The 16,485-nt window shown below is 44.5% G+C and overlaps 1 protein-coding gene across 4 annotated transcripts in view; it reads right to left on the bottom strand.

Annotated features, from left to right (window-relative positions):
• The window catches only part of LOC105495348 (zinc finger protein 546), a 41,216-nt gene that overhangs the window by 15,297 nt on the left and 9,434 nt on the right, over positions 1-16,485 (bottom strand). Inside the window, exons 1-4 of one of the 4 annotated variants that reach the window (XM_011764772.2) lie at positions 9,507-9,876; positions 8,749-8,802; positions 7,350-7,442; positions 718-804 (exon numbers count right to left, since the gene is read on the bottom strand). In XM_011764772.2, the coding sequence (XP_011763074.1) occupies positions 718-774 (57 nt within the window). In that variant the 5' untranslated portion in view covers positions 775-804; positions 7,350-7,442; positions 8,749-8,802; positions 9,507-9,876. The other 3 variants (XM_011764773.3, XM_011764775.2, XM_011764776.3) reach the window with 3 other exon arrangements.

Raw genomic sequence — 16,485 nt, 5'->3', positions numbered from 1 at the left:
CTGCAGAAGACAAAACACTGAACACTAAATCCCATCCCATCCACCCACAAAACTCAGGTCTGTGCAGTCTAATGGGACCACCATCTGTGTGCCATAGAACCACGACTCCTGGTCAGGTGCGGTGGCTCACACCTGTAATCCCAGCACTTTGGGAGGCTGAGGCGGGTAGATCATCTGAGGTCAGGAGTTTGAGACCAACCTGGTCAACATGGTGAAACCCCATCTCTACTAAAAATACAAAAGTAAGCCAGGTATGGTAGCGGGTGCCTGTAATCCCAGCTACTTGGGAAGCTGAGGCATGAGAATCACTTGAACCCGGGAGGCGGAGGTTGCAGTAACCCGAGACATCACCACAGCACTCCAGCCTGGGCGACAGAGCAAGGCTCTGTCTCAAAAAAAAAAAAAGAATATGACTCTGATGACAGAAACTCAAATATTTCCCTTGACGGACTTCATCTTTCACTGCTCCATCAGCACTCCTGAGAGAAGACCGGGTTCATAGATGAATGATCAATAAGTGAGCACAGATAAGAGAAAACAGGAGCAAACGAGGAAGACACTAGGCTATTTGGGACTATCCTTCACTGTGATCAGAGTAACTAGGGAGCAGGTTCCACAACAGGGCGGTCTTAGGAAGGAAGTCTCATGATAATGAGACTTCAATGATCACATGAATTTTAAAACACAGTATTTCAAGGAAGAAAAACACAAGCTTACATCAGCCATGGTTTTAGAACGGCAAGAACTTGTCAGTTCTCCTTGGGCTTCCTCCATGGAGAAGCACAGAATCCAGAGAAGCCGAGGCTGGGGAAAGAACAGGTGACTCTGAGACCAGATGTGTCTCAGAACTCCTAAAATGACTTAAGTTAATAAGATCTTGTTTTGCCATCATTTCTACTTCCAACCCCACCATTCTGCACCTATAAACCGGGGAAGACAACAGGGAACTCAGATAAAGCCAAACCCTTCCTATACCATGAGAAACCACCTGTGCAAGTGTAGATACAGAGTAGAGGCTCCTGCATGAAGCACGACCAGGAGCTCCAGCAGAACGGTCTCTGGCTCACTTCAACTTCTGGATGCTGCTGATCTGTAGCTGAGACTGAATTGTTAGGTCCTGACTTGAGCAGATCTTCTTCCACCCATGCCCACCTTAGGACTGAGAAGGGGCCACCCATTCAAACCCAAATATCATTCATGGCTTGGCTATCTGCCTGGACTCCACAGACAGGAAGGCAGAAGACAGTGGGCAGCCCTTCTCACCGCAAAACTGCACTTGCCCAAGTGTAGCCCTTCCCCAGCTAGAACTACAGTCCCCAGAATCCTCTGTTTCCAACCAATTTCCTAACTGAGTTCCCAATCACGAACATCTATGAATTCACCGACCACTCCAATATCTCAATATCAAGGCCGGGGTGGTGTAAATTCATGCCCATGGTTGCCAGGTGATGACAACAAAAATAGCTATTTTTAGGATCTTCTGCATGATGGGTCCTTCATCATATCAACATTTAACCATGCCATGCATTTATCTCCATTCAACAGATGAGGTAATAAGGGCTTAAAATAAAGTACCTTGCCCAAAATCACAGTTAGTAAGAGACAGAGCTGTGTTCTGAATCCACATTTCTCTAATTATAAAGCCAATTATCTTTTTTTTTTGGAGACAGGGTCTTGCTCTCAATTCTGGCTTTTGCCGCTGAAGCCCAGAATTTTTTCAAATGAAACTTATGCGTGGGCAATTCACTAAAAATAGCAGCATATCATCCACTGAAGTTATTAAATTTCAATACAATGAAGCAGATCCTAATTAAGGAAATACCAGTTGACAGTTATTAGAATGGCAGACTTAAAAGATTAACAATATGCCAGATGAGCAACATCACAGGGAAATGAATACCGCGTAAATGCTACAGATTTGTAGGACCTTAAAACATGGCATGTAGAAGGATGTGAGAGACTTTTGCCATCCAAACGTAATTCTGGGACTCTACCCAAAGCAAATGATTGTAAATGTGTATTAAGATGCCTGCAGGTTAGGCCAGGCACGGTGGCTCACACCTGTAATCCTAGCACTTTGGGAGGCCAAGACGGGCAGATCATTTGAGGTCAGGAGTTCGAAACCAGCCTGGCCAACATGGTGAAACCCTCTCTCTACTAAAAATACAAAAATATTAGCTAGGCGTGGTGGCACATGCCTGTAATCCCAGCTACTTAGGAGGCTGAGGCAGGAGAATCGCTTGAACCTGGGAGGCAGAGGTTGCAGTGAGCTGAGATCGCGCCACTGTACTTCAACCTGGGTGACAGAGCAAGGCTCTGTCTCAAAAAAAAAAAAAAAAAAAAAAAAAAAAAAAAAAAAAAAAGATGCATGCAGGTTAGGGGTGTAAAAGGCTTATTGGAAAAAAACAAAAATAAAAAAGATGCACGCAGGGAGGGTGGAATTCAGCATTCTGAGTCCAGCAATAGCTGATTGGTTAGGTAAGTTACAGATCATCTATGTAACAGAATAGTAAATAGACATTAAATACTATACTAAATTGGAGAAAATATATAAAGGATTTGGGAAATATCCAAGATATGTCCTAAATAAAAAATAAGGTTAAAACCCAGAATGTACAATATGATTACATTTGTGAAAAATACACACACACATACGTAAAGAAAGAATGAAGGACAGGCAAAAACCAAGAGAGAGAAAAAAGTTAAAAAATGTATATATCCATATGTCAGCACTGCCGAGCTGCATGACATTACTTGATATAGTTTTAAAGTATAATCTGTAACTTTTAAAAACAATTTAGGCTGGGTGCAGTGGCTCACGCCTGTAATCCTAGCACTTTGGGAGGCCGAGGCAGGTAGATCACCTGAGGTCAGGAGTTCGAGACCAGCTGGGCCAACATGGCGAAACTCCATCTCTACTAAAAAATACAAAAATTAGCCGGGCGTGGTGGCACATGCCTGTAATCCCAGCTACTCGGGAGGCTGAGGAAGGAGAATCACTTGAACCCGGAAGGTGGAGGTTGCAGTGAGCTGAGATCGTGCCACCACAGTCCGGCCTGTGCAACGGGAGCAAGACTCATCTCAAAAAAATAATAATAATTTAAAATATACACACAGGCAGATATATGTACTTATTTTTCATTTTGATAAGAGAAAGCCTTTCCTTTTTTGAACAATCTCCTATGAACTCCCAAGGCCTGTGACCTGAATTTCTTTACTGTTTTTTATTACCTTCTACCTTACACTTATTCAGTCTATTCTGATTTTAGACTCTGCTGTGCAGAAGCACTTATGTGTTTTCAGTTCTCGTATTCCTCTAATTACTAACACAAGATTCAGTATACTGTGAGCCCTTATATCTGACATTTGACTAAAATTCCATTTTTAGGCATTTTTTTCTTGAAAGTGGTTATTAAAGCATATTAAGACATATACATAAGATAGTTACCACATAACAACTTATAATAATCAAATATTAAAAACACTAATAGCTGCCGGGCGCGGTGGCTCACGCCTGTAATCCCAGCACTTTGGGAGGCCGAGACGGGCGGATCACGAGGTCAGGAGATCGAGACCATCCTGACTAACATGCTGAAACCCCGTCTCTACTAAAAATACAAAAATTAGCCGGGTGCGGTGGCGGTGCCTGTAGTCCCAGCTACACGGGAGGCTGAGGCAGGAGAATGGTGTGAACCCGGGAGGCGGAGCTTGCAGTAAGTGGAGATCGCACCACTGCACTCCAGCCTGGGCGACAGAGCGAGACTCCGTCTCAAAAAAAAAAAAAAGCCGGGCGCGGTGGCTCACGCCTGTAATCCCAGCACTTTGGGAGGCCGAGGCGGGCGGATCACAAGGTCAGGAGATCGAGACCACGGTGAAACCCCGTCTCTACTAAAAATACAAAAAAAAATTAGCCGGGCGCGGTTGTGGGCGCCTGTAGTCCCAGCTACTCGGGAGGCTGAGGCAGGAGAATGGCGTGAACCCGGGAGGCGGAGCTTGCAGTGAGCCGAGATCGCGCCACTGCACTCCAGCCTGGGCGACAGAGCGAGACTCCGTCTCAAAAAAAAAAAAAAAAAAAAAAAAAACACTAATAGCTATAGTAGGCAGCAGGTTAAATAAACTATGGTCAGTTATGATGACACACCAAGGCCTTACTAATACTAATTATATTGGTCCACATTTATTTTTGGAGGAAGACATCAATGATGAGTTACTAACTGATACAGGCAAATTAAAGGAGCATGTGCCATTATGGGCAGGGTTATAACTGTTGTCATTAATAACACAGACTCTGTTGTCAGATTTTCAGAATGTGAATCTTAGTCTGACAGCTACATACTTTTCAGTTAGTTTGCTGGTAAATTAGGGATAAGAACAGCACCTATCTCACAGGCTTGTCATGAAGATTGAGATAATACATATATCCCACTTAATGATACACAATTACGTAATAAAAGTTAGCCAGTATTGGCCGGGCGCGGTGGCTCATGCCTGTAATCCTAGCACTTTGGGAGGCTGAGGAGGGCGGATCATGAGGTCAGGAGACGAGACCATCCTGGCTAACATGGTGAAACCCCGTCTCTACTAAAAATACAAAAAAATTAGCTGGGCATGGTGGCGGGCGCCTGTAGTCCCAGCTACTAGGGAGGCTGAGGCAGGAGAATGGCGTGAACGGGGGAGGTGGAGCTCGCAGTGAGCCGAGATGGCGCCACTGCACTCCAGCCTGGGTGACAAAGCGAGACCCCGTCTCAAAAAAAAAAAAAAAAAAAAAAAGTTAGCCAGTATTATTAAAATAGAGGATATTATGTCCTTCATTCCATTGCTATTAAATAAAATCATTTTATTTCATTTCATTTTTTCTAGTAAAGTTTGAGTCTCATGCCCATTTTTTAATAATTATATTTTAAGTATGTTAGAGCTAAGCCTTGAAGATGCAATTATTTTTAATGAACAACATTCATAAAACAGACTCCCAGAAGGATAATCAAGAAATCTCTTCTTGGTTGGGTGCAGCGGATCACACTTGTAATCCCAGCACTTTGGGAGGCCGAGGTGGGTGGATCACCTGAGGTCAGGAGTTCGAGACCAGCCTGACCAACATGGTGAAACCCCCATCTCTACTAAAAATACAAAAATTAGCCGAGTGTGGTTGTGCGCGCCTGTAATCCCAGCTACTCTGGAGGCTGGGGCAGAAGAATTGCTCGAACCTGGGAGGCGGAGGTTGCAATGAGCTGAGATTGTGCCACAGCACTTCAGCCAGGGCGACAGACTGAGACTTCATTTTGGGAAAAAAAAAAAAAAAAGAAAGAAAAGAAATCTCTTTTATTCTTGCAACTACCAAAGGGGAGACATCATTCTTCAATATAAAACTAGCCAAAATAATCTAATTAAGGCAGGGGTCCCCAACCCCCAGGTCACTGACTGATACTAGGCCATGGCCTATTAGGAACTGGGTCACACAGCAGAAGGTGAGTAGCAGGCCAGCAAGGGAAGCGTCATCAGTATTTACAGCTACTCCCCATTGCTAGCATGAACCGCTTGATCTCTGCCTCCTGTCAGATCAGCTGCAGCATTAGATTTTCATAGGAGTGCGAACCCTATTATGAATTGACCATGCGAGGGATCTAGGCTGCGTGCTCCTCATGAGAATCTAATACCTGATGATCTGTCATTGTCTCCCATCACTCCCAGATGAGACCATCTAGTTGCAGGAAAACAAGCTCAGGGCTCCCACTGATTCCACATTATGGTGAGTTGTATAATTATTTAATTACATGTTATAATGTAATAATAATGGGAATAATATGCACAATAAATGTAACGTGCTTGAATCATCCTGAAACCATCTCCCTCTCCCTGTCTGTGAAAAAATTGTCCTCCATGAAACCAGTCCTGGTGCCAAAAAGGTTGGGGGCTACTGTAATAAGGCCTTCAATAGATAACTTTAATATGAGGTTCAATCTTGTTCTCCTGTTCTATATGTAAAGATTTACATAAATATTTATAGCTGTTACCATCTTATTCTGTTTTCTTTCTTTCTTTCTTTCTTTTTTTTTTTTGAGACAGAGTCTCACTCTGTCACCCAGCCTGGAGTGCAGTGGTGCTATCTCGGCTCACTGCAACCTCCCGGGTTCAAGCAATCATCTGCCTCAGCCTCCTGAGCAGCTGGGATTACAGGTGCCCGCCACCACACTTGGCTAATTTTTGTATTTTTAGTAGAGACGGGGTTCCACCATCTTGTCCATGCTGGTCTTGAACTCCTGACCTTGTGATCCACCTGCCTTGGCCTTCAAAAGTGCTGGGATTACAGGCACGAGACACCACTCCTGGCCTTATTCTGTTTTCTACTGTTATAAATCTGTCCTAGAAAATGCTATCTGCATAATGGAACCCTAAAAAAAAACCTAGCCAAGATAAGAGTATTGCTATGTCCTGTAAAAACAACCTTAAAAATCTAAAAAAAAGCAGTATAATTCTGAAGAACTGTCTTATTTGATAAATTGTGTCATTTTAATTATCCTTAATTGGTTTATATAACCCTAAAAGGTGTAAATTTCTCAAAGGTTAATGAAACTTAGCAGGATTCATTGGTGTCTTTCTCTTCTCCCTTTGTGCACAGAGATATAAGAAAGCTATGGTTTAGGGAGAATTAATTTTTCTAACTAGGAGCTAGAAAGTCTTGTGTCCTTTGAATAATTTGTTAGTGCAATTTCTATTCTGCAGGAAGAAAAGTGCAGGTATGTGTGTGCACACACACATGCACACACACAAAGTGCGCTGAAAAATCTTGCTAAAATAGGTCAGGCATGGTGGCTCACACCTGTAATCCTGGCACTTTGGGAGGCTGAGGCAGGTGGATCACCTGAGGTCAGGAGTTCAAGACCAGCCTGGCCAACATGGTGAAACCCCGTCTCTATTAAAAATACAAAAAATTAGCTGGGCATGGTAGCAGGGCCTGTAATCCCAGCTACTTAGGAGGCTGAGGCAGGAGAATTGCTTGAACTTGGGAGATGGAGGTTGCAGTGAGCCAAGATTGCACCATTGCACTCCAGCCTGGGCAACAGAGTGAGACTCTGTCAAAAGAAAAAAAAAATGTTGCTAAAATATAGCTCCCCAAAGTATTAACAGTGAGCCTGGGGCTATTTTAACTTTCTTCTTTATAAGTCCCTTATATAATATAACTGAGTAACTAAATAATTTATAAAAGGTGAACATTAATTCTATAACCAGAAGTATACAATAAATCTGTATCCAATTATAAAGTAAAATGTTTTAACACATCAGAAGCAAGTTGGTTTGACATGTATGGAAACAGTAGGAAAACAGTGTGACCATTATAAATAAATGCCTACCAGTTCTTGAACATTCTTCTTCAATTCAACAAGACCTTTTCACTATTAAGATTCTTCTCTTAATACACAAGCCAGGTGAACAGCATCTGCAGACTGAATAAGAAAATTTGAGCAAAGCAGACAGAAGAGTGTTTGGTTCTTCTCTACTTCTCCAGCAAGTAATCAGTTGAAATGTTTAGATATAATCCTTGTTAAATGTCTTTAAATCCTAATATTAGTGAGATTCATATAAAATTTAAAATTTGCAGCTGGGTGCGGTGGTTCATGCCTGTAATCCCAGCATTTTGGGAGGCTGAGGCAAGTTGATAACCTGAGGTCAGGAGTTCAAGACCAGCGTGGCCAACATGGTGACACCCCATCTCTACTAAAAATACAAAAATTAGCCGGGTGTGGTGGCAGGTGCCTGTAATCCCAGCTACCTGGGAGGCTGAGGCAGGAGAATCACTTAAACTCAGGAGGCGGAGGCTGCAGTGAGCCGAGTTCATGCCATTGCACTCCAGCCTGGGCGACAGAACAAGACTCCATCTCAAAAAAAAAAAAAAAATACATATGATTCTTCATCACTATGACTATTACTTTACTTATATGTACTTTTTATTCTTATAACTAACACTGTATAAACATAAATCTCAACTCAGGGATTCCTTGGAAAAAAATCCCTGCTCATGTTCACACAGATTTCTATACTTGGACCTCCAATCACATTCCCACTTCTAAAAGCCTTGAAAACAGGCAACCATTATCACCTGCTTACTGACACCAGTCAGGTCATCTCTAATCCTGTCATACTTCAAAACTGAGGTCTTTGGAGAAGATTGGAGAAGACGGATGATGTGATTCTACCTAAACATTAATCTCAATAAAACAAAGTTTTAACTTTAGACTCCAAGATATGCATTTCTCTACCATTATAGAAAGCGAGTGCAGAGGAATGATTTGAAAAATGAGAAGGTCATTTGGAGGCCCGTGAAGAGGAGGGTCCACCTGCATGGTCCATTGTTCACTGGAAAGAAAGGCCTGGGATAGGTCACTGGACAACTCAGGAAAAGCAAAGCAATGTTTCCATCTCCTCAAAATAAAAACACTTTATGCATTTATTTAAAGATTTATTTCAAGATATGGACCAGAGAGTTGCAATTTATGCCAAATAATTTTGTCTTTTTCGATTGAATCAAATGAACTTTTTCAAAGGGAAAAATGCAAATGAAAGCCACAGAAAGTACCTGGGGATGTGATTTTTGTGACTGTGAGCAATGAGGTGACAGGCTCTGCGGTAGATTGTGGCTTTGCTTGACATAGCAGTGTGGTACCATACCGTATGACCGGGTGCAGGCAAGGCTGTGTGAAGATTAGAATGTGTGATTTCCATTTCATGAACAAAAAGGAAATATAAACTTACCTGGACCTGAACTTTTAGACCTGCTACAACAATTGTTCCCTCCTTTTCAGGATCCTTGTTTTGATGAATGGCAGGATGGGGGAAGAAAAAAAATCATGAGACAGCAGGCTTTTTCTTAGAGCACAGACCAACCTAGAATATCCCCTCCAGCGCTACATCTGCGCTGACCTCACGCCCATAACAGCTGTGTGAGAGTGAGGCTGGGATGTGTCTCTGAACTCACACCAGATTTCTAGATCAAAGTTATGGGAATGCAGTGGTTCTGAAAAATGCAGCTGCCCACACAGCGGCTCCAACTGGGCGCTCTTCCAACCTGTCGTCCCAGGAGTCTGTTTTAGGGACACTTCTAATTCAAAAGTCCAATCGCCAACCCAGGTCTGTACCTTCTTGCTGGGAACCTTCATCCCAGAGCTCAATATTTGACTTCCCTCTTGGGGACAATGCTCTGTGCAGACACCGAGGCCGTGAGGGGAGTAGAGGGTCAGTGACACACACCAGAGGGCCAGGCACTTGTCTCAACCTCACATCCGCACCCGCACCCACCCAACCCGGTCCTGACAGGCGCCCCGTCGCGCGCACACGCACACATACACCGTCTGCCACATTTTGTCACACAATCCCCCTTCTCCGCTCCCCACGCACGCACAGGCCTGAGGCTCCCTCCGGGCACGACACGCCAGGTCTTGGCCCTGGAGCGCCTCATTTTGGGTGGCAGTTCCAACCCCAGTCCTACTCGTAAGAGTCCCGTTCCGCCTCACCTAGCTCGGACTTCTTGCCTGCCTGTGAAAAAAGTACCCAGGCGGCTGAACCCTTAAGAACGCAATGTAAAGGGCCCTCGGGGTCCAGGCAACACTGCCCAAGCGGCTTCTGGGAAATGTAGTCCACAGCCGGAAACTGGTTCTCTTGGGCGGAGGCGGAGGCGCAGGCGCGCGCGCATCCGGCGGTTTCGCTCCACATCCCGGGAAGCCACGCAGGAAGCTGAGGAGGAGGATAGACGCTTCTGGGCCCCTCGCCAGGCCACTTGAGCGTGGGACCGCCGAGTGCAACCCTGAGGCCGAGTGCGTGCGTACTGGGCGATAGCTCCGCCAGGCAGGGTTTTGTCTGTTTCACCCCTTGAGGTAGTCCCGGCGTCTGGTACATAGTAGGCGCTCAATACGTGTATTGTAAAGAATGGGTGCCTGGCCATTTGTATTTGCCTTGTGAGCGCGTGCGTGGGGCACCGTGAGGGTTGCGGGACTGACGGAGCCTCTCTGGCTGTGGCGGGACCGACGGAGCCTCTCTGGCTGTGGCGGGACCGACGGAGCCTCTCTGGCTGTGGCGGGACCGACGGAGCCTCTCTGGCTGTGGCGGGACCGACGGAGCCTCTCTGGCTGTGGCGGGACCGACGGAGCCTCTCTGGCTGTGGCGGGACCGACGGAGCCTCTCTGGCTGTGGCGGGACCGACGGAGCCTCTCTGGCTGTGGCGGGACCGACGGAGCCTCTCTGGCTGTGGCGGGACCGACGGAGCCTCTCTGGCTGTGGCGGGTTGTGTTTCCGCATGTGTGTAATTTGAGTGTGAGTCGGTGTGTAGTGAGTGAAGGGATCTGACTGGAGAAAACCACAGAAAGTACCCGGGGCTGTGATTTTTGTGACTTTGGCCAATGGGACGACAGGCTCTGTGGTAGATGGTGGCTGTGCTTGACGTAACAATGTGGTACTATGCCGTGTGACTGGGTTGCCGGCAAGGCTACGTGAAGGTGAGAATGTGTGATTTGGAAAATCTGGGTGTGGAACGTCACGGGTGCCAGTGGAATTGTGACTCTGTGTGTGTATAAAAGTTTGCAACCATAGGCCTATATGTCTGTGGAATAAAGATAATATGTTGCATCTTCTTGGAGTATCAGCTTTATTTAAAGATTTGGATCAGAAAGTTGCAATTTATATGCCAAAGAAATTTGTCTTTTTATATTGAATCAAATGAATTTTTTACAAAGAGAAAAATGAAAATAATAGTACCTTTTAAAAGATATTAAGAATTTCCTTCCACTTTTCTATTCTGGCAATGGGTCTTTGGCAGATCGATTTGAAAAGCTTGGACTGAGGAAATTATACTTGGAAAGCACATTAGGCAGTCAGCCCTTGGTTCCTAAATACACCATGCTCCACTGAAAGGAGCAAGGCTCCATGGAGAAATGGCGGATTCCAGAGCTGGGAAAGGGAAAGTTCAGAATGAACTTGGAACATCTCGTGCTAGAAAGTAAGGAAGTGCTCAAAGAATGGTGGGGACGAGTTCAAAGGACATGGAAACCAGATTGAAGGGACTTCCACTGACCAAACTTGACATGGTTTGAGCATCAAAATAAATAATGCTAGTTATAGATTAAAACCCATTAAATAACAAAGGGAATCATAATTCCAAACTGATATAAATTAGTAAGTGAAGAAAATAGAAAGTTTGATGAGGGACTGGATGTTTACATTGTTGCAAAGAACCCCCACCCCGCCAAATCCCTTAAAAATGTGTCCTTATAAGGCTGGGGGCGGTGGCTCATGCCTACAATCCCCGCACTTTGGGAGGCCAAGGCCGGCGGATCATGAGGTCAGGAGTTTGAGACTAGCCTGACCAATATGGCGAAACCCTGTCTCTACTAAAAAAATACAAAAATTCGCCAGGCGTGGTGGTGTGTGCCTGTAATCCCATCTACTCAGGAGGCTGAGGCAGGAGAATTGCTTGAACCCAGGAGGCGAAGGTTGCAGTGAGCCTAGATCATGCCACTGCACTCCAGCCTGGGCAACAGAGTGAGACTCCATCTTAACAACAACAAAAAAAAAGTGTCCATATGAAAAAAATGCTCAACATTACTAATCATCAGAGGAATGCACATTAAAACCACACTGAGATACCACCTCACAGTGTTAGAATAGCTATAATCAAAGAGACAAAAGACAACAAGGGTCGGTGAGGATATGGATATAAGGGAACCCTTGTACTCTGTTTGTAGGAATGTAAATTAGTACAGACATTATAGAAAATATCCGGAGGTTTCTCAAATTAAAAATATAACCACTATATGACCCAGCCATCCCACTACTGGGTATATATCTGTATTAGTCTATTCTTGCATTGCTATAAAGAAAACCCGAGACTGAGTAACTTATAAAAAAAGATGTTGAACTGGCTCATAGTTCTGCAGGCTGCACAGGAAACAGTGGCATCTGCTTTTGAGCAGGCCTCAGGAAGTTTCCAATCATGGTGGAAGGCAAAATGGGAGCAGACACATCACATGGTGAAAGCAGGAGCAAGAGAGTGAGGAGGGAGATGCTACACACGTTTAAATGTCCAGATCTCATGAGAACTCACTATCATGAGGATGGAAACAAAGGGGTGCTAAGCCATTTATGAGAAATCTGCTCCCATGATCCAATCACCTCCCACCAGTCCCTACTTCCAATATGTGGATTACATTTCAGTATGAGATTTGGGTTGGGACACACATCTAAACAATATCATTCTGTGCCTGGCCCCTCTCAAATCTCATGGACTTCTCACATTTCAAAATACAATCTTGCCTTCCCAACAGTCCCCCAGACTCTTAACAAATTCCAATGTTAACTCAAAAGTCTGCAGTCTGAAGTCTCATCTGAGACAAGGCAAGTTCTTCCCACCTATGAGCCTGTAAAATCAAAAACAAGTTAGTTACTTCCAAGATACCATGGGGGTACAAGCATTAGATAGACATTCATGTTCCAAAAGGGAGAAATTGGCTAAAAGAAAGAGGCTACAGGACCTATGCAAGATCAAAACCCAGTAGGGCAGTCATTACATCTTAAAGCTCTGGAATAATCTTTGACTCCATGTCCCATGTCCAAGGTACACCAGTTTAAGGGATGGGCTCCCAAGGCCTTGGGTAGTTCTTCTCCTGTGGCTTTGCAGGGTTCAGGCTCAGAGGTTGCTCTCATAGGCTGTTGAGTGCCTGTGGCTTTTCCACACTGATAGTGTAAACTGCCAGTGGATCTGCCATTCTGGGATCTGGAAGATGGTGGCCCTCTTCTCATAGCTCCACTAGTCAGTGCCCCAATATGTACTCTGTGTGAAGGTTCCAACCCCACATTTCCTTTTTGCACTGCTCTAGTAGAGGTTCTCTGTCAAGGCTTAGCCCCTGCATCAGGCTTCTGCCTGGACACCTTGGCTTTTCCATATATCCTCTGAAATCCTAGATGGAGGCTCCCAGGCCTTATTCACACTCTGTGCACCTGCAGGCTTAAGACCATGTGGAAGCCACAAAGACTTATGGCTTGCAACCTTTGGAGCTGCAGTCTGAGCTGTACCTGGGCCCTTTTAAGTCACAGCTGGAGTTGGAGAAGCCAGGATGCAGGGACACATGTCCTGAGGCTGCATAGGTCACTCCTGGCCTATGTAACCATTCTGTCCTCCTAGGCCTCGGGGCTTGTGATGGGAGGGGCTGCCTCTTAGATCTCTGAAATGCCTTAGAGGCCTGTTTCCCATTTCTTGGCTATCTGCACTTGCCTCGTTTTTAGTTAGGCAAATTTCTTTAGCAAATGGTTGCTCAGAAACCTTGAATTCTTCTGAAAATGAGCTTTTCTTTTCTACCACATGGCCAGTGCAAAGTTTCCAAACTTTTAAATACTTTGCTTACCTTTTATATATAAGTTCCAGCTTTAAGTCATTTCTTTACTCCCACGTCTTAGCATAGGCGGTTACAAGCAGCCAGGCCATATCTTGAATGCTTTGCTAATTAGGCATTTCTTCTGCCAGACACCCTAGGTCATCACTCTCAAGTTCAAAATTCCATAGATCTCTAGGGCATAGACACAAAGCTCTTCGCTAAGGCATAAAAAAAGGGACCTTTGCTCCAGTTCCAAATAAGTTCCTAATTTCCATCTGAGACCTTGGCAGCCTGGACTTCATTGTCTGTATCACTATCAGCATTTTAGTCACAACCATTTAACCAGTCTCTAAGAAGCTCCAAACTTTCCTTCATCTTCCTGTCTTCTGAGCACTCAACTCTCTTCCAACCTCTGCCTATTACCCAATTCTAAAGCTGCTTCCACATTTTCAGGCATCTTTATAGCAATGCCCAACTTCTCAGTACCAATTTTCTGTTAGTCCATTCTTGAATTGCTGTAAAGAAATACCTGAGACTAGGCAATTTCTAAGTAAAGAGGTTTAACTGGCTCACAGTTCTGCAGGCTGTACAGGAAGTATAATGGCACCTGCTTCTGGGGAGGCCTCAGGAAGTTTCCAGTCATAGTGGAAGGCCGAGGGGGAGTAGGCATGTCATATGTCAAAAGAAGGAGCAAGAGAGTGAGGGGGAGGTGCTATACACTTTTAAACAACCAGATCTCATAAGAACTCACTATTGTGAGGATGGTACTAAGAGGGATGGTGCTAAATCATTCATGAGAACTCCACCCTCATGATCCAATCACTTCCTACCAGGCCCCACCTCCAACATTGGGGATTACATTTCAATATGAAATTTGGGCAGGGACACACATTTAAACTATATCAATATCCAAAGGAAATAAAATCAATATGTTTAAGAGATATCTATGCTCCCATGTTTAATGCAGCGCTATTCACAATAGCCAAGATGTGGAAGCAACCTAAGTGTTCATCAAAGGATGAATGGATAAAGGAAATGGGATATATATAATGGAATAGTATTCAGACTTTAAAAAGGAGGAAATCATGTTGTTTGCAACAAGGATGAACCTGGAGGACATTATGTTAAGTGAAGTAAGCCAGGCATAGAAAGACAAATACTGTGTAATCTCACTTATATGTGGAATCTAAAAAAGTTGAACTCATAGAAGGAGAGCATAGAATTGTGGTTACCAGGGCCTGGCAGGGGTGGTGGTGGTTGGAGAGATGTTGGTCAAAGGATATACAGTTTCAATTAGGAGGAATTTAAAAAAAAGTGTGTGATGAAATTTGAGTCAGTTCTGAGACTAGAATGTCCAGAAGAAACTGGATGTGACGGAGGCTCAATAATTTAGCAGAATTATGACAAAGAGACAGGGGTGATAAGGTGAATTATATGCCAACAAACTTCTCTCTTGTACCAAGCACTACCTAGGATATTCAGAGCCCATATGGGATGTGGTTAGAGTTCTGCGAGTTTCATGTACAAGTGTGTATTTTATATATACACGTGTGTGTGTGTGTACACACACCAAGGTATGTATGTACAGTATTTAAACAAGTCACATGTGACCTAGAGGTTTTGCTATTATTCAGACAACATGAACTGCTCAACAAGAAAGTGGATTAGCAAAGAGCTCCATCTCCTCATCCTTTGTGAGTGATACAGGAGGATGCATAAAAGGACAAGGCACAGAGAAGGCCATGCCCTGCGAGGAGACAGTATAAGACTGTACACAGCAAAGTCTCAATGCCTCGAAGATGAGGCAAAAGTGCACTCTGGAATAATCAGTCAGTTCTGACACTCTGCCACCCCTTGGTCTCCTTTAGCCCTGATGTAGGAAAACACAGGGCCAGGATGACTACCAGATGGATTAAGCATTGTATTGCCAGTGGTACTCTTATACCCCTTGCTGAGCATGCACCTCTAAAGAGTGCATGGGGGTGGGAGCATACTGGATGCTGGTGTAAGGGAAGTCCCAGCGAACAGTGTTCTGCATTGGGCCAGTAATAGTCTCTAATCCAGATGCCATCTTCTCATGAGTCATTCCAGGTGGTTTCTCCTCTAAGAGCCTCTGCTCAATATGTTTCTTCCCTTGTTCAGAATATGCCATGATTCCAGGGGTCCCAGGAGGAGTAAGACTTTTTATTTCTTCCTGATTCCATCTTGGTAAGTTGTATGTTTCTAGGAATTTACCTATTTCTATATCTGGGTCCACAACCCCCAGGCCATGGACCAGTACCAGTCCGTGGCCTGTTAGGAACTGGGCTGCACAGCAGGAGGAGAGCAAACATTACTGCCTGAGCGCCACTTCCTGTCAGATCAGTGGCAGCATTAGATTCTCAGGAGCTTGAACCCTATTGTGAACTCTGCATGCAAGGGATCTAGGTTGCCCGCTCCTTATGAGAGTCTCATGATCTGAGGTGGAACAGTTTCATCCTGAAACCATCCTCCCCTGTCCCCTCATCACCCTGGTCTGTGGAAAAATTGTCTTCCATGAAACCAGTCCCTGGTGCCAAAAAAGGTAGGGGACCACTGTACTATATTATCTAATTTGTTGATGTATACTTGTTTGCAATAGTCACTTATGATTGTTTCTGTTTCTTTGTCATTCAAGGTAATGTATTCTATTTAATATCCGATTTTCTGGCCAGGTGCGGTGGCTCAAGCCTGTAGTCCCAGCACTTTGGGAGGCTGAGATGGGCAGATCACGAGGTCAGGAGATTGAGACCATCCTGGCTAACACGGTGAAACCCCATCTCTACTAAAAAATAAAAAAAAAAAACTAGCCGGGCGAGGTGGCGGACGCCTGTAGTCCCAGCTACTCGGGAGGCTGAGGCAGGAGAATGGGGTAAACCCGGGAGGTGGAGCTTGCAGTGAGCTGAGATCCGGCCACTGCACTCCAGCCTGGGCGACAGAGGGAGACTCCGTCTCAAAAAAAAAAAAAAAAAAAAAAAAAATCCGATTTTCTTTGAGTCTTCTCTATTTTTTTCTTACATAAGGGATTGTTGATTTTGCTTATCTTTAACAAAAACACAACTGTTAGTTTTGTTGATTTTTATCTATTGTTTTTCTGTTCTCTATTCGATTT

This window comes from Macaca nemestrina, chromosome 20 (assembly GCF_043159975.1).
Source record: "Macaca nemestrina isolate mMacNem1 chromosome 20, mMacNem.hap1, whole genome shotgun sequence".
NCBI classification, from domain to species: domain Eukaryota; kingdom Metazoa; phylum Chordata; class Mammalia; order Primates; family Cercopithecidae; genus Macaca; species Macaca nemestrina.
This window is presented reverse-complemented; position numbering and strand designations above follow the sequence as displayed.